At 45.7% G+C, this 20,013-nt stretch overlaps 4 protein-coding genes across 4 annotated transcripts; 1 reads left to right on the forward strand and 3 right to left on the reverse strand.

Annotated features, from left to right (window-relative positions):
• Window positions 1–295: 295 nt before the first annotated feature.
• DFL_002430 (uncharacterized protein) lies at window positions 296–714 on the reverse strand (the record flags this gene model as incomplete). Its single annotated transcript, XM_067631215.1, has 2 exons — window positions 296–430; window positions 517–714. The coding sequence occupies 2 exons, from the start codon at window positions 712–714 to the stop codon at window positions 296–298; spliced, it is 333 nt and encodes a 110-aa protein (XP_067493782.1).
• Window positions 715–1,201: 487 nt separating this feature from the next.
• Window positions 1,202–4,539, forward strand: DFL_002431 (uncharacterized protein; the record flags this gene model as incomplete). The annotated part of the gene is made up of 4 exons (XM_067631216.1): window positions 1,202–1,333; window positions 1,460–1,855; window positions 1,932–4,115; window positions 4,195–4,539. The coding sequence occupies 4 exons, from the start codon at window positions 1,202–1,204 to the stop codon at window positions 4,537–4,539; spliced, it is 3,057 nt and encodes a 1,018-aa protein (XP_067493783.1).
• A 3,052-nt stretch (window positions 4,540–7,591) lies between these two features.
• Window positions 7,592–11,360, reverse strand: DFL_002432 (uncharacterized protein; the record flags this gene model as incomplete). Its single annotated transcript, XM_067631217.1, has 10 exons — window positions 7,592–8,032; window positions 8,134–8,715; window positions 8,779–8,967; window positions 9,045–9,802; window positions 9,876–9,996; window positions 10,073–10,114; window positions 10,194–10,203; window positions 10,284–10,552; window positions 10,787–10,797; window positions 11,018–11,360. The coding sequence occupies 10 exons, from the start codon at window positions 11,358–11,360 to the stop codon at window positions 7,592–7,594; spliced, it is 2,766 nt and encodes a 921-aa protein (XP_067493784.1).
• Window positions 11,361–12,889: 1,529 nt separating this feature from the next.
• DFL_002433 (uncharacterized protein) lies at window positions 12,890–19,412 on the reverse strand (the record flags this gene model as incomplete). Its single annotated transcript, XM_067631218.1, has 14 exons — window positions 12,890–13,182; window positions 13,363–13,433; window positions 13,500–13,702; window positions 13,762–13,925; window positions 13,993–14,240; window positions 14,315–14,366; window positions 14,425–14,756; window positions 14,825–14,868; window positions 14,924–15,081; window positions 15,140–15,386; window positions 15,447–16,790; window positions 16,859–18,958; window positions 19,030–19,266; window positions 19,329–19,412. 14 exons carry the CDS (start codon window positions 19,410–19,412, stop codon window positions 12,890–12,892), a joined length of 5,577 nt encoding a protein of 1,858 aa, XP_067493785.1.
• Between the last annotated feature and the right edge of the window lie 601 nt (window positions 19,413–20,013).

The raw sequence follows: 20,013 nt of genomic DNA on the forward strand, positions 1-20,013 counted from the left end.
CCTGAACGCCTGTGAGGATTATAAATACATGAGGAGTGGTGTGGTATCATACAATCGGGGGGATTCTTGTTCCAGACAAGAGTTTGGTAACGGTACTGGCTTTTGAATAGACTGTGTGCAGTGGCTGTTGATAGAGTGTAATGCACTGTTTTTGATATCCTGGAGTAATCTCAGTGCCAGATCCGCCCCGGCGCAGCCATAACTGGAGAGCATAAAGCAGCATTTGGGCTCCCTTCGGCCGTCCGGGGGATATAGAATGGGGTTGAGAGTAAGGGATTATTCTCAAAGGTCCTACTCATTTCTCTCCACCCGTAGCGCTACCAGCAGCGGCCGGAGAAGCAGAAGCAGAGCTTTCAGAACTCTCCTCACTACCCCCAAACCCCAAAGATCCTATAGCCTTCTTCCAACGTTCCGTTTTCCTTTCTTCAATCTAAAGTCCATATACACATAAGCACAACTCTAGTATCCTTAAGAAAGTCAAAAGGGAATGGGGGGAAGGGAAGCTAAGGAACACACCCATTTCTTCTTACAATCCCTATAAGCCTGGAAATAGTCGGTACACATCTCCCGATCTCCCATGTTCCTTCTTAGACATTTGAGGGACCTGTTCGCGGCGTCCTGACAGGGATCGTAGAATTTGGAAGTCTCTTTGGAGTCGAATTGACGTTTTGTATCTTCGCCGATTGGGTTTTCGCGGTATTGGATTTCTGGCATTGTTCTTTTTATATTAATTATTACGTGGAAAGGCGAAACGGAGGTGTTTTTGGAGGGAATTGAAGCGGAAGAGGTGGGATTTAGCCGCGATAGCCGCGGTGGTGTGTTTTTTTTCGTTTGCATTGATATAGAGATATGCTTTGTGGCTCTTCAATTCTTTCTTTCGAAAGCTTTCTCTTCCTCTTCTACAACAAACTTACCCTCCACTACGAAGAAAAGTTAGTATCCGTTGTGCGACCACCTTACGACGGATCGCAGTAACCCTTCGGTGGCTTCATTGCCGGTGTTCTCGCTGGGTACTGTGTACGTGTGAATTGAATACTCGATTTCACAGGACACCCCACTAGAACTTACGACAGTCGACAGCTTCTTTTAGCTTGGACTTTTCAGTCTACCACAGGGATATCACTCTTTTTTTTTCCATCGCTCGTTTCAATTGGGGTTATCAAATGCGATAAATAACGAAATAGAGGAAGAATAAGGGAAAATGGGTACACCGTTCGATCGAAAAAATCAGCAAGTATGGGAGACGTTGAATGCACCCGGCGGAGGTGCAAAACAGGCATTGCAATTGATTGCCCGTCGGTTGAAGAAAGGTGAAAAGGGCGATTATTTGACGGTATGTATTCTTTGAACTCTAAATATTACTCGGATAGCCTGTGGAGGCTGGTATACAAGACCAAAGAATACAGCCTAACATTTCAAGCTCCCCGAATTTCAACGACTGACAGTATATAAAACTTAGGTAATGCGAGCATTCATCTTATCACACCTCCCCACCGCCGGCCTACCCCTCCAAACCTCGCCACTAACCGAGGCCCTCCAAATCTGCAACTCCCTAGCATTCCGAACCCCACCGCCCAAGGACAGTGACACGATCCGACTAATAGAAATGACATACATCTACCTTGGCAAGAAGGAAGAAATTGGAAAATTCCACGAGCATTTGTATAACGCTAGGATAGCTACACCGGGGAGAACGAAGAGTATTGATGAAGTTGGGTTGAAGGAGTGGTATAGTGGATGTATGAGGGCGTGTGATTGGACAGGGATGCAGAAGGCTGCTATGGCGCTGCAGAAGGGGGTGATGGGGAATCGGGGGTATTATTTTTGGGCTGTTGCTGCGTGTTTTATTAGGGTCGTATGTTACCTATTTTTTCTCCGGACGAAATTGATCGGGGAGAGGGCCTGGTTAGCTGATCGAGAGATATCACAAGGTAGCCTGCGATGACGATCAACGATCGAATGTGGAGATATTTGGCAGGCTTGCCGCCCGCATGATATCGAAAGCTGCAAGCGAGATCCCAGAAGGGAAGGAATCTGGACCGATCCGATCGATCCGGACAACTGCAGAGCTACAGCTATTTTACGACATATTAAGCTTCACGAAAGTCGATGATGCGGAGCTTGCCAAGTATCTGGAGAGCAAAACTACAGGGTTCAACAGTCGCCTAGGATCGGACAGCTACTGGGAGTTCTGGTGGATGCTGATGGAGACTAAGCTGCGGCTGCAGGAGTTCAAGGATGTGAATGAGCATTGTCATAGAGTCCTGTCGACTGGGAGCGTAGCTATCGAGGACGGATCGGACGGGACGAGTCTAGAACAAGCGAAAGTCAGCAGGGTATGGAAAGATGACTGGAAAGTATGGGCCGCATATGTTGCGTCTGCGGTTGAGATCGGAGCGAAAGACCCAGAGGATCCGCAATTCACCAAAACCGCGGCGCTCCTTGCGGGAAAGCTAAAAGAAGGAGAAGAGCATGTTTCACGAAGTGCGCTGCTAGCTATCCTCGAATTTGCATCGCTCTGCCGTCCTCATTCCAACTTGAACTGCAAGGAAGACGTGTCAGCGCTCCCTGCGGTATGTTTTACATTTTTCGAAAAACAAGGCAGCACGAGTTCATGTTATGATGACTTGAGATCCTATGTAGCCCAATTGAATATGGATGAGCGGAAGGAGCTGTTAGGGAAAATGACGGGTCACTGCAAGAGCAAGGATATCACTTCATCCGAATTGTCTACCAAGGAGTTAACCAATGCGGTCCGCGAGTGGGTGACCCTCTTGAAATTCCGTTTCCGGATTGAGGTCGACGATCAGGAACGGCTACCGATCACAGAAGGATTAAACGACTTCGTCCAAGAATGCTTGGCCGTCTACAACGTCTCACTCAAAGTCGATATAGACCTCCTTGTTACCGACATGCGAATTGGCGACGAATTGTTACTATTGGTCGCCAAGGCACTAATGTGCAAATACACTGCATCTCGTATGCAAGATCCCCTTCCGGTGAGGGTTGCAATCATAATCCTTGAGCACCTCCTCACAAAGTCGAAACACAACTTTACAGCACTACTTTTGCTAGTTCGATTATACATGATTATTGGTGCCCCATCTTGTGCAACCATCGAATATCAACGACTAAGCATCAAGCAGATCCAAAATGACTCGCTATCACATCATGTTCTGACAAGGCTGTCTACCCTCCTCCCATTCTCTGTGTCATCTGCGGCTAAACTGCTGCATCCTACGGATATGGCTGATGTGGGTTTGCATGTCCCACACAACCCTACAGATAGCTTGGAAATGTACGATATCTCGCTCAGGCTATATCAAAACGCAAACCGCACCAACCCGGAAATGATCAGCCAGGTGTTTAAGAATGGGGCATACGGGCAAATCAAGGATATGGTGCTCTTTGAAAAGAGGGTATCGTCAAGTATCTCGGCTTGCCAATTTGAGATCGAACGGAGACGGGTGCAGAGGTTCCGGGGGGTAGCCGTGACAGAAGGGTCGACGACCGCGGCGGGGGCTCTGTGGGACAGAGCTCTGAATGCTAAGACATCAGATAACCGGACGTTTGATTTGTTCGGGGAAGACGGCTGGCATACAGGCTGTGACATGGGACCTCGTGTTGGAGTCCAATGGGTTCAGGCATTCTTGCTGACCGAACATATCGTGGCTACTTTGGTTGCACAATTACAGGCATCTTCTGCTGCAGTCCCAACGAAGGCGTCATCAGCAGCATCGGGGTCGAAGGCCAATGGGGGCACTCTAGAGAAGGAGCACGTGCCGTATTCCCAGCGTCTCCGTGGAATTATTGAAGGCAGCGAGGACGTAAAGGAATTCACGAAAGTTGAGAGACAGGTCTTAGCAGTCGTCTGCTTGATGGGTGATATTCAGGTAGAAAGCGAGGGTGGTTCCAAATCGAGTGGGAAGGTTAAATTATTGTTGACTGAGATATCGAGCAAATTTCAAGCTCTAAGGGGCAGCTTGCAGCCACCATCGAAGGGCAATCGTAAGGATGTGTCCTCTGTTGCTGATGATATGTCCCAGTTATCACTCGATGATAGCCAGGATACGACGCTTTGGTATAGTTTACATCAGGCTTACATGATTTTGGAGGTAAGTGCCCTTTCCTGCATATACGATGTCTTGGATTCATTCTGCTAACTATGAACTATCGCAATTTTTCGTCATCTAGGTCTGCAAATACATTTTGACATTATGCGAATACTTGGAAAAATCTCCAGTGGTCAAGGCTTTGAAGCCACAAATTCCTAAGTCTCAAATCACAGAGATTAAAAACATGATTGGTTCATCATGGAAGGCTGTGGTACATTTGGCGAAGGAGCAGGCAAAAGACGCAATCCAGGTGACTGAAAGTGATATAGACGCCGTTTTGAGCTGTAAAGGGCTTGATATGGCGTCTGTGGCGGAATTTGTGAAGGGCACTATTGGAAGGGGTAAGGTTGAGAGCTATATGGACAAAATCGCTGGGAGCAGGTCGAGCACTTGGGCGGCGGTAGGTGGTGTCAAGGTTGGATAATTTACATTTGAGTTGGCTGCCTGTGAACCGTGTGTTCTTTTTTGGTGTGGTTGAGTGAGTGGGATTTTTGAAGGAAGGTTTGCTCGAGGTCGGAGGGAGGATCCCAAGACCCCAAGACATGTTCAAATGGTCTAGATCTCTTTTTGCTTTGACATCCTTCAACGGCTGGGAAGGGCGTTAAAGTGAGGGCTGCGGGTTCTACATAGTCTCTGTTTCTTTTCTTTTCAATAGCCTTCAGTTGTCCTTTACCCCCCTCCCCCCACCTAAAAACCTGTAGATCTTTCTCCTAAATACAACCCCCAAAAAAGCTTGTGTTGTTTTTCTTTTCTATTTCATTTTCTTAAAATTCATTTTAGCCAGGAACAGAAATCGAAATGGTGACGGCGAGTTCCGAGATCTCGAGAGGCGAGGGCTTGATCGTAAGCGTGAAAAAAAAAAAAAAAAAAAAAAAAAATCTTCCTGGTACTCGGGTCCGGGTTCGCTCTAACCCTATAGTATTCTCTATTATTGCTGATATATTTTTTCTTCTCCCGTCGATATAGATACTTAGTAATGAGGGGTGTTCTAGATTCCTAAATGCTGCGTTGGTGGTGTGATATCTTTTTTTTTTAAAGCTTGCCTGGTTGGTCGATAGCGGCAGGGATTATGGATTATACTTTGCGTTACCCAGAAAAGTAACATTCTTGACCAAATCTAATCAAAATCAATGATGGAATAAGCTAGACAGTTACAAGGGTGAGCATATAGGATAGACCCAAGGTAAAGTCCGTTTTTTATTTCATATTAGGGGAAAAAAATAAAAAATAAAAAAACGATTCTGGGATCAGCATAATGAAGCACGGACTTTAGGATCCCGTATAGTAGACAAATATTTTTTCCGTAGCCAAGCCCCAGGCGGCCATGGAGTCGGCGTATATAAATTTTTTACCCAATTGAATTCCCTGAACAGAAGAAGGAAAAAAAAAAAACACGATTCAGACATGACGAAAAGGCGAGATAGACAAAATGGAAAATGGTTGGATTGTCTACTTTGTATGTATGGGATGTTATGCTTTCATAGGATAGATGCATGGCAATGGTACAGGGATTTTTTGTTCAGAGTTTCATACCTTGCATCCAACAAATCAGATCACTCCGATATAGCATTGGACCGAAATATCGGACTGGTGCACTCGGTAATCTTTCATGTATATCTGCTGCATGTAGCAGATTTGAACGCAATTTTGGGGTGTGGGTTTCTGTTCGGCGGCTTACATTTTACAGATATGCACGGAGTACATATAGAGAGAGCTCTTAAGTCATGTGCCTGCTTCCGTCGCTGGATGGATGGTTTGCAGCAGCTAAGCAACTTTACCTTACTTGGGTAAACAAGATGAAGGTATCACCGTGACCATCGATCTTGAAGCATAACGACGATCAATGAAGGATTTAATATACGCATTTTTCCCTGTCTTTTCGCGGTTTGAGCTTTAATTCGAATTCTTTAGATTGGGATTAGTCTGGGCGCATGGGATATGCTAGCTAGCTTGTGTCTTCTTGAATACGATGTTAAGGTCAGGGCCCTGGATTTAAACTTCCAATCGTAGAATCGGTGATATATGCACCGGATATGCATGTGGACATGATATATTTCTTTCGCAAACAAGGCTACCGGTTTTGCATACTCTCCCGTCTCATCTTTAACTTTTTTTTTTTTTCCTGTAGAATTCGAATTCTCTCCAAAAATAATCCGATTAGTTTACGAGTTATCGATTTCGTGTGTCGCACACCAGACAAGTTAGCGAAGTCTTAGGGCGGTGATCATTAGCTACAAGAGGGGCTAGCGCGGGAAGGGAAGTGGAGAATGCTCAGGCATGCGGCGGCCTGGAAGCTCTGGTTAATGGACCAATCATGCAACATTCGTGACAACGTCCTTTCATCAAACAAGCTGTGGTTTTCAAGAGGAAAGCTGGCTGAATTTCGAAAAGCCAAGGCCAAGGATTAGAGTAAAACATTTAGAGACGAGAGGTCGGTTAAAATATGATACACGATCGTGGGTTTAAGTGTTTATAGGCCTATAACAATATATTATTCCCTTGAGATTTATAGACTACCGGAAATATAATCCGAGGCCGGGTAGGTCGTGGGGAACTTGTTAGGGTCAGTATCAAATTCGGCAAATATGCATGTGGCGTTTTCCCATCCCCTTTGCCACAGCCATGAAGGTTTTTTCTACGGTGAAATAAAACAAGGGAAAACTAGGAAAAACCGGTTGGAAACGCGAGAAGAAGGAGAGGAGCTGGGAGACAATCCGCTTAGTTACTAGGTCTGGAATAATTTGGTAACAAATTTCCACGTGGCTTTTTAGCCTGCGCCCCCCGCCGAACCCAAGAACTTTCTTGAACGAATTGGAACCCGAGGAAAAGGGCAAAGAATGTTGTTCCTTTCTTCGCGCCCCGATTTCAACGGGAGAAGGACGGTCAAGCGGAATAAACGAGTAGGACGTTTGCCACCGCCGTATGGCAGGCCCGTTCGGCCGTTTTCGGACGGGGCTCGCTTGTACAATTGCCAGGTTTTAACGCCACCGCCTTGGGGTGGATGGATTTTAGGTTGGAGGGATGCAGAGCTGTGGAAAGCTCATCTTGTGATTTTCAGGCGTGCAAATTATGATTAGGTATTTTTTTGGTTTCGAGTTTATAGTTTGTAAGGAATAAAAAGGAGTTTGGGGGTTTCTTTAACAAACTACGCTAAAAGACATGCCGGATATAACTCAGCCCTTCCAACAAAGGGGCCAAGGATAGGATGCTCAATTCATGATAATTCTGCTTGCAAAAAGGGGACCAATGCTGTGAAAGATGCCTGTGGGGGGATAAACGTGTGATCAATATGCAACGTGAAAAAGGATACGCTATGGAATAACACGGAAGGAAAAACGATTGAAAAGAAAAAGACCGCTTTAGAAAACGGACAGTTGTACTGTTGAATTTTCGCTGTCGAAAGGATATACCCCCTCCCCCCCAAATTTTGAACCACATTTATAAGTATATATTTTTCCCTGCTATGAAAAATTTAATTAAAACCCAAAAAGTGCCACTTGGACTCCGAAAACGCAAAGGATATCTTGCCATGACCTGCTGGTGGAGGCAACGGCTCCAACCGGATGCAAGGCGGCGTTTTGATTTTGATGTTGGTAAATTGTTTGTAGAGCTGATTTTATGACGGTGCAATTGCGGCCGACTGTGTGAACGCCGGCTCGAGTAAGGGCGTCAAGGACCCATGCTTGGTCTCGTGCGTCGGTTGCTGAGATACCCGCCATGAAAAGAGGGAAGACGAGGAAGCCCGTGCTGAAGAAAATTGCTGGGTTGTTGAGAACTTGTGCGGATTCTGACATGATGGCTCGGATCGAAAGGGCGATTTCGTTAGAGTTGGTTTCAACGTCTGCGGTTTCTCGAGTCTGGTTGGGCCACATGCTAGTCCGAGCATAAAGATTAAGTGCGTGATAAAAGAGTTTCGCCTAAAATGTGATAAGAGAATACCAACCGTTAGAATGTTGCAAAAAAAAAATATCAAAAAATAAATAAAATAAGATGGCGTCTCAGTAAAGTTAAGTTGTACCTGGCTTTGAAGAACCGTGAGCCGGGTGGACATTGCGCCATCCGTTTCTGTTGCAAGATTCGTCATCCCATTTTGATGAAATATCCAAACCCGCTGTAGCTCCTCTAAAATCTGATGAATTTGTGATTCCCGAACCGAGGCTTGGATATCTGAGCTTGAAATTGCGTCGTCTGATCCATATTCTGTGACTAGTGGAGTCGATGTTTTCAAGGCAATCCGAGTCTTTGCAATGGTCGATCCCAGAAGAATGAGTTCCTGATTCAAAGAAAGAGCTTGAATGAATGCCTCGCTTTCCAATGCTTGGTGGGCTGGTGAAGAGTATATCGAAAGACCGTCCGCTACTGCACTGGGCGCAAAGGTTTTCTTAAAATCCGTGATAAGATGGCTTCTCAAGAAAGACTCTGTAAGATCCCCATCCTCAACTCCCGCCAGCGAGGAGATAACATCGATTGCAACTAGGTACCAGATAATGAATGGAGTCGCTCCTGAGGTATCGTGCCGAACCCTTTCAAATAGGAAGCTGCGTAATTGAGATAAATTTTGTTGCCATAGATTTGGGCGTCCAGCTTCCGCTGCTGCGATCTGGAAGCCGGTGAGCAATGGAGTTTTAAAAAAATAAGTTGTAAAAAAGGCTAGGAAACTAACTTCGTAAAGTAAAAGAAAGAAATGCGTATAAAGAATTCCGTCTGATGTCAAGTCAACTGAGCTCGATAGACTAGATTGTATAGCTGGTAGAACAGCTTGGTAATGTTGTAATGATTGGACAAAGTTGTTCCCATTCGGACTCCTGTGTTCGAAACTGAAAGCTGACACTGCCATCATCGCATGGAAAAGCTGTTGAAGGATATAATTAGTATACCGCAACCAAGCCCTCCTAACTAATCCTTTTATCCAAAATACGGCGTACCTACCGGCGGAAATCTAGTAGCCTCCAAGTCGAAAAAATCCTCGCCGTGAATTGAGGCCGGATTCCAAATACTTCCAACACCTCGAACATGGAAAACATGTTGCGAAACATAGCTTCGGTAGTAATTTAGGTAAAGAGTATCCGTCGAGTTGAGCGTTAGGGCATAATCTGGCATTGAAAAAGGCAGATGAACATGAATAGGCTCTTCCTTCGGAATGACAGTTGGTAAAACTTTCTGACCATCAAGTTGGGGTGAGCTTTTCGATGTCGCAGTCGAACTTTGGCCAGCGGAACGGACAGAAGCAACAGATAGGCGCCGGCCTGCAGAGCTATTTGTGGTCGGAGTGAGTGAAGCAGGCTTTGGCAGGTTCACTGCAGGTTCTTCGAATCGTGCCAAAATCACAATGTCGGGATCGGACGCCATACTAGGAGACGAATAAATCGCCTGGTTTACTAAAGTCCGCTTAAACGACGGAAGCCGTTCAGAAGTCGGGCTCACATCGTCCTCAACTTTTATCTTTTCCCTCAACGGCGATGCTAAGTCGTTTGCGTCAAACTCAGTTTTTACCTCGACGTCACTTTCTTGGTTTTCGAAGCTCTCCTGTGTGAGTACAAGATTGAAAGTTGCAGGTGGTCGAGTTGTGGCCTTCAATTCTCGATCCTCGTCGTTCCCTAGTTGATGGAAAGGTGGCAATGCAAGAGCCTCCGGGCTAACCGCAGGTTCCCTTGCGATGATCGAGGTTCGTCTTAAGCGTGCTTTTCCTATGAGAGCATTGTAAGTTCAGCCCGAGGGAGTACCCAATCGGACAAATAGCAGGTTATGAAAGGTACTTACGGTCCCAAGTTACGCTGCCGACAATGGAGACCTCGGGCATCCGATCTACGATACGACGTGTATCATCACGGAAGGAGAGCCTCGGGTGATAGTCACACTGATGCTGTAGCCGAGCACATTGCTGGACTAATTATTAGCTTCTTTGAAGTTTCGTCGACCGAATCGGCTTTGAATCCAAAGTATAGAGTAGAACTTACGCTGCAGACAGGATGTTCTTCACTACATTTTACTTTTCGAGTCTATAAAAATGATGATGCTAAAATGTTAGCGAGAAACGAAAACCGCCACGTACGTTCCTAGATAGTCAAAAAGACATACTCGACAAGTCCTACGGAGGGCCGTCCAGTTAATTATCGTTCAACGTGGAGGCAAAAAAGGGCTTGGAAAACGGATGAAAGAGCTACATACCAACAACCAGTCCGAGAACGGGGTGGCAATCTATCCTTGAAAACACCATCCTTCGGAGACCGAGATGGGCCAGTTCCCTTATCCTTCTCGTTGCGTGGAGCTATAATTGCGAGCTTAGAGCGTGACGAAGAGCTCAAAATAATACCACTGCCACCATCCTCCCTCATCTGAACATGAGGCACCGAGTGCCGACGACCTTTCCGTCCTCTATCCATACTGTAGATAACTTCCAGGGTTTTAGAGAGAGAGGCCGCTACGGTTGTTGAGTGCTGTAGGAGGTAGGAGCCATTAGTATGGTGTTACAAAGGAGGAAGAGCAAATCCATGGGTGAGCTAGCAAGACAAATGGTAAAATAGACAAATCCGATTCGAGGCCATCCAACCCAATGGTTTTGAGCAAATCGAAAAAGGAGCACCGAGGTTTTTTTTTTTTCCAAGGAAGAAAACTAAGCGGACAAGAAAAAACATTTCGATGGAGAAAATAAGAACCAGTATTCGAGTTACCTTGCAGCTGGCTTAAACTATACTTTTTGATATTGGCGAGTCATGGGCTGGGATCTTCCATAGACGGTAAAAGAGGCCCTTCGTTAAATGAAAATATGATAATACTTCCAAATGGGATTACCCACAAAGTGAACCAATACTGGGGTGGCTTTAAAACATGGCTTGCAGGAGTCCAGAAGATGATTTGCTGGATTCAGCAATTTAGTGCGCGTCACAGATCAGATCAGGTACAGTGGAACCCGGCGATGGCTTGACAGCAATAGATAGAAATGATAATAAATTCGTTAAGCCACAAATAAGGCTCGAGCCGTTGCAATTGCTGTAAATAATAATAATGCTGGAGGGTCCCGAGGAGGGGGTGGTCTGACCCTAGACCGGTGAGTTGTCCCACTATGCTTAATTTACTTTCGGGGCGGGTGTCCCAGGATGTTCGATTTCCATCCGCCGTTCTAATGAAGAACCATAACTGGGGACCTGATTGAGGAAACGTGAACTGCCTGGCCGACTGCAGAGATTCACGGTGAGAATCTCGAACGAACGCAGGAGGAGGTTTTAGGAAGGGGAGTGAAAACATCACGAGCAAGATGTACGTCCGGCTCCCCTGATATAAAACTTAGAACTTTGCCATGCCATGCTATTTACAATTAAAACCTTTTAGTACCGAGTAAGTAAGTAAGTTTAGGTAACTTTCCAAGGCAAGAAATGAGATCAGGCAGTGACAACTCTCCTCTTCAATGGTACATTATTACATGCACGCTACAAGGATGTGACCAAGTTCACCAGCAGCTAAGCAGAACCTTCGCTCCTCGGGTGGGCATGCAGAAAGAAAGTATGGCATCCCGCTGACGCCTGCCTGCCTGCACAGACCATTTGCGATTGGTAGACTAACCAGCCATCCGGACGTTCAGTACCCTTGTTGCATATAAACGCTCGGCCATCTAATACCAGGTAGTGCGCAGATGGTTCGCAGAATGGGGAGGGCTTGTGGAGAAATTTTTCAAAGAAGTTTAAGTCGGACAGTTTCATGCCTTGCTTCTTCTTCTTCTTCTTCTTGGTATTTTATTTTTCTTCTTCGTGCGTCTATTCCAATTGCTAATTGCTACCCCCCCGCAGGAATACAAATGTGGGCGTGTGTGGGTGTCTCTAATGTCGTTGGCCAACATGGTGCGACAACGATCCGAACCCAGGTTTTAGTGGATAAGAAGCAAGCAAAAGCTCTGGAGCTTATCGACAACTAGACTGGTGGTTTGAGGTACCTACATGAATACCCTTTTGGGGAAATTTTCAGGTGCAGCTTGCGTGTTCCTGATTCATTTTTGTGGAGTCGAGCGAGAATCGAGCGAGTACTTGGAACCTTGTGCAGGACCCTGAAATCATAATCCTGAACGCAGCAGTCGGCATGAGTTTTAATTAAATTTTTGCTTTGCAATTGTGAACGCACATTGCCATCCAAAATATTAATGCCCCTAGGATTCAAATTCCTCAGCCCAAGCGCTCCCTTTGGGCGGGTCGCCTCCAGCGGCTGCATTGCTTGTCAGTTGTGTCGCACGATTTGAGCGGTGGGAGCATCAGCTCGCACCCGGAAAACGCCACCCCACTATACTCAGATCATCAACCACGCCTGGTGCTAGGAGTCTATGACGCTTTCAATCTAAAAGGGTACATACTAGCCAGGACTGATTTGGACTAGACGCTCAACGTGCGAGGTGATTCTGATGTGCGCGTGGAGGCGATTTCGGAGTCGCCTGCATTCGTGCGGTTACTTCCCAGGATGTATTAGAATCCTGGGTGGCACTTGCATTTGGATGTGTCGAAGAATTTTGTACATAATCTCAAGACCAGTTTACCTATGACATAGTCACGCTGTCAAGATCCCCTTTCGAGTTACTTCCGAGCAAAAGCAACGATCTTAATTTACGGGATAATACCTAAAAGAAGCGTGATCCTAGATGGATTTTTTTTTCCTGTGATAACTTAAGGATATTATTGTTATTTACTCATGATGGCGTGTTGCAAAAAGCCTTCCTCTATATGAAACGGTGGGAGGCAGAGCCTCGCTAAAGCAGGTTCACGAGCCAATTGTTGCATTCCTTATCTGATGACTTATGTCTGCCCAAGGAATTGGTTAACCTGATCCCGGGCTGGTACCAATTCCGAGATGCTATCCCCATCGACTTGCAACCTTCCCATCCATATGCACAGTTTTTCTGTGGCGGTTTTTAGTTCCTTTCGAATTTTTTCATTCTCCGAACTTGCCCCCTTTGAGACCAGGTTGAGGTTAGTCCAAAGCTGCACGAGAGACTTGTTCCATGTCTTCGGGTCCACAGGCGAGGCGGCAGTTGATGGCCCGTTATCTTGTAGACGACATAAAATCTGTTCGACAAGCTCGATTGCTGCTATTTTCACATCCCGGCTACAGCTAGGCAGTAATTGTTTTTCGACTAACGCAAGGAGGGTCTCCACTTGTGAGGCTGCAATGAAAAGAAAATAATAATAAAAATTGCGTTAGCAAGCAGGAGATTGGCACGCTGTCTACACATGAGCTGAAGGGGGCACTCGTGCTCGTTTAAACCTACCTGAATCTGGGTATCTTTTGTGCATGCTCGAAGCTAAAAGCTGAAGGCTGCTTGCTAGCGTAATTTGCCACCTAACATCGGATTGGGATAAGTTCAGCTGCCACAATTGAAGGGTTCGGACAATTTTCTCCACTCACAGCCTCTCTGATGATTTACCATGGGTGTCTGTATCCATTTCATCCTCGTCGGTAATTACACCGGCTTCAAACACGTTTCCTACGATATCCACTACTTCGTCGTACAAATTTGTATCACTCTGAACCCTCAAAAATTTTGCCAAGCTGTCAAAAGCGTGTGGGCGGTAATCTTTATTATTTCGATTAGCCTCCCGAAGAAAAATCTATAAACATATTAGCTGGGTTTGTGGAAATCTGGGTTTTAGTTTGATATTCAATTCACCTTCGAAACTTCTTTAAGTTCCTGGGACTCTGTAAACTTCGGCGAGGTGCAAAGAGCTGCAAATCCTTCAAGGACCCTGTACTTCGACGGATAGCTCTTCCCTGCAACACTACGGACTGCAAGGGGATACACAACATCGAGTTGTTCTTGGGTGAGATCTGGGCCTGCCCATGGAACCCGTCAGCTGTGGAACATAGCATGTGGCAGCCATAACCTGTGGAACAGGGATACCTAGTACAACGCATATATCTGCGATTGACAGTGCTGCGGTCTGTTTAATCGTCCATCTTGCTGAATCAAGATGGACACCAGCAAGAGCCCCGATCTCAGGCAGATAGAGTTTTACCGCCCCGGAGCCCCCTGTATTGTCGGACCAGCATTTTGAATATTCTTCCGCAACAGATTCTTCCGGATCATGCTTTGCGACAAATGCAAATGGAAGAATATCTGAAGCAAGAGCCTGAAATCGATCCGAGGCACTTTGCGTAAGTAGTTAGTATTGGTTTAGCCCTAGTCCTTACCGGAGTTTTCCGTAAATCAACGACCCACTTACTGTTTTGAAATAGCATTCAACAGCGACGCAGATAATACCCGTATTCGCTCCTCTAATTTCACGTTTAATAAGTAACCATTTCCCAAATAGGGTGGAGAATGCTTAAATACCTTGCTGCTCGAAATAAAGTTTCTGGGCATATTGTAAAAGTTTGATGACGGCTTCATCACTAGAAAGTCTTGCAAGATAGCCACAAGCAGCAGCATATGATGCCGATACGGTTTCGTTCCTATCGACGAGGGCGGCAGACATCACCTTCAAGGTATCATTTGCGTATGGTCTGAAGAGATAGCTATGCCGGATTACCAAAGTGACGACGACTCTACTGCAACCGACCTTCGATGGCATTCCGACGACCTTTTTAATAGCTTTGTTCAATCTTGGGATAAATACCTTCATGACGTCTGCGTCTGCGATATCTAAACAGCGTTCGATAGCGTCCCTGCAAAAGAAAAGAGTCAGGAAAATATTCGACGGATGCCTTTATCCCCAATTGAATGATCAACTCACATCATAGGCGATGCACGGACACTGGATAATCTAGCGGCATCGATCTACACCAAGAAATCGTTACCCCGGAGTTCAAAACAAGTGAGTTGAGGAGTTTACCTTGTCTTCAGTCAAGTTATACTTCGCGGCATTGAGGTGTAGATAATTAATTGCTTGTGGTTCTAGGGAACTGAGCAGGTTCAAAAATTGATCAATCATATCTGGCACATATGGCCGTAAAACACGCCCGCATTTTTTAACCAAGTCAAGTAGAGTTTCTTTAAACGCGAGATCGTTAGACGCATAGAACTTCCATGTATTTAGTTGGATACTTACTCAAAGCCAGCATCTGGGCATCTTCAGCCTGGTTTTCTAAGCCATTAGGGCCCATCAAGAAGGGCATGATATTATCCAATGCCTTTTTGGCATCCTTTGGTGATGTATTGTGCTCATCAGAAACTGTGTGGATCAGTGATTTCGTTAAGGTTCGGCACAGTTTCATTGCCGCTTCCCGGACTGATGCTTTGATGTCGTCAAGGACTTTAAAACTCATAGACCATATGTTTTGGAGATGTTTCTCATACTGGCGCCACAAATTTAATTAGTCAGGAGATAGAAACACATCCAGGATCAAGGTGCTTACTTGAGAGGGTTGTCGGCCTTGAATTAAATCAGCGATTGCCCCACAGCTTGCTTCTCTCGTTCTCCACTCTCGATCAATGGTTGTCTTCAGAAGGTCCTCCATGATATTATCGAAATGCTTGTCGATCGTAGCGCTTGGGTTTTTGACTAAAGCTTTCCAGATATCGTTCATTGAGCGTTGGACATTCGGATTGGGATCAAATCGGTATCTGAAAAGTTTAGCATAGAGTTTTGGGTTCTCCGCGAACATCTCTTCAGAATTCGACATTATAGTGCCCAAGCCGAATCGCCCAAAGGCTGCTCGGCTCGACCACATGGCGGAATGGGACGCCAATGACATGAACTTGTAAACGAGACTCGAGTCGCCCACTTCTGACGCTAAGGACAATATATCTTTGTAAGTTGAGACGGAGCCATCACCAGTTGGCAAGGCGCCAGGCTCAAATAGTTGGGTATCCGCTTGTACCTGGCCCGCGAGTGTTTTCGTCGTTCCAGTGAATGAGGATACGAGGTTTCTAACTAGCTCTTCTTTCAAGCTCTTATCCCCAAGTTCGTAGACTTTCGTCAAACCACGAGAGGCGGTCTCCTGGACGAATTCTTCTCTGTCCGTTAAGTATAACCTGAAGGCGGTATGGATATCCTCGAATCTTTCACGAACTTGGTCTAGGTGTCCGCAGTACTGTACCATACTAAGAAGCCAGACACAAGCCGCTTTCCGAAAGCTCGCACTTCCACCTTTCGTTCGCATTTCTAGTAACTCTGAAACGAGGCTACTTAATATCTGACCGTTGTCTCTCTCTTTAAAGCCAGCCCCGGAGACTTTTCCGTCAATAAGATCCATTTTCCTGGCCAGGATCTGGGAGTCCCATCCAGCCGCCAAAACGGACAATGCTTCTCCGGTGGCGAATGAAAGCTCGGGCATTTTGTTATCATGAATACCCGTGAGAATTTCTTTTATCTTTGTGATTTGATCCTTCTTCTCCTCTATCGCCTCATCAGGGCTGGGAGTTACCGGGTATATGAGACTGAACGCTCCGAGAGCAATGATTGCCTTTTCATGCCCTGATTTCCCCAGAGTTCTGAGTTTTTCAAAGAGTTCTGAATCCTTCTCAACTTGGGATGGTCGAACAGCTTTAAAATAACATAATTGTGTCAAGGCAACGATTGCAGCGTCGCGGAACTCAGTATCTCGAGAGTTAATAGTGATGTCTATGTAAGCTGATATTGCCTTTGAGACGTCCTCATCACTAGCGGATGTCGCTGCTCTCTTGTAGGGAGCCTCAACATTTAACCGGGAGAAGTAGTACGAAGTGGCAATGATCGAGCCATGCGTTCTGTTAGATTCCTGTATAGAACGTTAGATCAAAACTTATGTTGTAAGAAGGATTCTGAAGGATTCTGAAGATAACTTACTGTCGTTGGGCAGGACTCCCACGCCGTGATTCGCGATATATGAAGATCTAGCCACTCTTTGGTTTGTACACCATTGTCGCTTGGCCCTAATGCCCTGAATGTGCCGAGTAGGTAGGATGCGGTCTCTCTTTCCGCGCGTTTCCCTTGCCAAACCATCCGGCTAAGTTCAGCCCATTGGTTTTGGCTAGATATTCTGAGGAGACATTCTAAAATTGGCCAAGAAAGCAAAGGGAAGAACTCCATCAAAATGTTTCCAAATGTTGAAGCGTCGGATGTATCTAACAACGCCCGAAGAAGCAATTCGAAATAATCAGAGGCAACGTCAGTATTTCCGATATACAGGCGAACGAAAGACCGCATCCTATCCGATGTAGCCAATTCACTACTTATTCTATTATCCCAATCTCCATCTACTAGAAGCGCATCCTCTGTGCCTTTGCCTTCAGTTTGTTCTTGTGATACACCATACTCCAGGCAATTGATCAAGAGTACATTCCGAAGAAATGTAACCATCTCAGGCAGGACGAAAATCGGCACACCATAGACCGATTTGACGGTTGTAAGTCTGTTTTCGAATGCTTTGGGAAGACGAGCATCTTTCGAGAGAAGATAGATAAGCAGAGGTTGAAATTTTGCCTTTTCGTCTTCCGGGGCTTCTTGATCAAGATCCATTTTGTCGCCATCGGACGTTGCGTCGTCTCCGGAGATACTGTTTTTCGGTAATTGAGCTCGTGGATGCAAAATACTGAACCAGTAGGGATGCAATGCTTTCTTCCCGTCGTCAATAAGATCTCGCGATGCTTCAATGCCCCCTGCCACTGTCGTAGCACAGGCTAGAAGACACATCCAAATTCTGACAGGGTCTCCGAAAGATGAGGCCCTATTGGCGATTTTGAGATATGATCCCCACCCCGAGGTATCGCCGTCCTCTAAGAGGCTTTGGAATGCGAGTTCCTTGACATCTCTCCGTTGAGTTTGAGTCATCAGGGCAAAGCATGGTAGAATTGAACTAATTGCTTCCTCTGCCGAAGATTTCATCTCTTTAGCCTCACCACGGACTGCAGAAAGAAGGAACCTTAAAATCTGTAGATCATTCTGCACAATGAAGGTTGGTACCCTCCGAGCCAAGAGGCCGATTGTGATGTAACTTTGCGATCTTAGATGGTTCGAGAGTTGACTGGTGTTGACCGATGTACTTCTCGGCCACCCGTCAGCATATATCCAGGTTCGAATGTTCTCTACAATAACATAGCCAATTGTTTGGATCAGACTATCGCTTCCCAAACGAGTAACGTGGACTAAAAAGGCAAACACTGAGGATCTAAACTTGAAATTGTATTCCGGATTGTCGCCCAAGAGTCCTTCCTCTACCAGCTTTTGAACTCTCGTAGGAGGGACGACTTCTCCCTTCAAGGCAAGTATTGACTTTGATAGAATGTTGAGGATCCTGCTTTTGAGATTAGCTCTTGCGGCAGGAGTTCTCGTCTCAGGAACGCCGAGGTAAAGATTGTAGAGCTTCTGTATGATGTAAGCTCCTGTGTCATTTGGTTTCGTAAGCTTCTCATTTAGCTTCGTCGTATCCGAAATTTCTAGATGATCAAGGTCGACAGTAAGCCTTTTCAATCCATCTTCGCCAAGGCTTATGAGCTGAGATCCGGAGTCGGAACCAGCGGCGATCAGGAAAGGAAAATAAAGGGTTTTGTCCGAGAACCCAGCTACAACAAGGAATTCTAGGGCTCTCTGCTTGATGCTCGATAAACGCGAATGCGAAAATGTCTCTTTCTTCCCCAGCGTAAGAAATTCAAATTGCTCAGCGGAAAGGCCCGGGCAAGATAAACCGTTTCCCGTTTCGGAGGATTGAAATGGTGCCAGTGTCAGCAACAAAAGATCTTCGAACTTTTGAGATAAGAAAAGAGTAGCCTTCTCATGATTATCAAGGTCAAGTAGCTGTCTGTACTCAGCGGCGGCCGGGCTACCCCTTGCTGGAGGCGAAGGTAGCTGCGTAAGAGTATTAAGCAGGATCTGGAACATCGTACGGGAGTGACCCGCAGATATTTCATCGAATGCATGTAAAATCCCAGGTAACAGTGGTTTCAGTTCCTAGTTAGAGCCTATCTTAGTTGAATTCCTTTCTAACGCTGGGGCAGTCTCTCAGATTGTTACATGCTTACATCAGTTGGAACTCTTTCCAGGCCCCTTTGTATATACATCAAGTCGAAATTCTTGAGTAGAAGACCGGCATTTGCAGTCTGAAATTGGGTTAACAAAGCGGCAACCGGCAGTTGTATTCCTGATGGCTTGATCCTTGTATTAATATGCTGGCATATCGAGATAGTTTTCTCCCGTACGGCCGCATGGGGTGACTCGAGTTTCAGAAGCATAGGACATAGAAATGTCTTCAAAATCGTCTACACAGAACGGTAAGCACGACGACTTTCTAGAATGATGCTGATGGTCCGTTGCCATTTACCTGAAGAGCCGCATCATTTTGGGCAAAAACGATCCTGTTCTCTACATTTTTGAGAAGGTTTAGTTCCTTTGCCTCGTCAGCCATGGTTGCGAATGCAGTCGATAAATTATGTAGGCCTAGAGACGTCGTGTTGAAGAGGGTGGGATTTTGTGGTTCAATTGGTACACCGTTAGGCAAGTTGGTACCGCCACCACACTGAAAAGATTGCCGCGATTCAAGGTACGCAGCTCCGTCCGGTGGCCTGCGACAGCTAATACTTATAAAAGAAGCTCAGAGCGCGGATTCGTAATCACTTTTCTGACGCGTCTCTTGTTGCTGACAAAGTTGCTTGCGTGGCGAATCGCAGAAGTTCAAAACGTTTAGAAACCCGGGCAACACAAGATATCCAACATTCTGCAATCTGACAGTCGGAAAAGCTACTCAACTCAACTCTCGCCGTTGAAGGTGTGTGGACAATGAGGCCTAGATGATAATACGATGTTGAATTTAAAAGTGGATTGATAGAGTACCTCGAGCATAAGCTACAGTATAAAGCATTATATCTGAAATGGAAATTCCGACCGACTTTTTATTTATTCTGATTAAGTCTCAGTATACTCGTATGTACTCCACAGTTTATTCAATACATTCACGTCTATCCTTAAGCTAAACTACAGAATATATAGCGATATATAGCGGGCCAGGC

This window comes from Arthrobotrys flagrans (assembly GCF_004000055.1).
Source record: "Arthrobotrys flagrans strain CBS H-5679 chromosome Unknown unitig_3, whole genome shotgun sequence".
NCBI classification, from domain to species: domain Eukaryota; kingdom Fungi; phylum Ascomycota; class Orbiliomycetes; order Orbiliales; family Orbiliaceae; genus Arthrobotrys; species Arthrobotrys flagrans.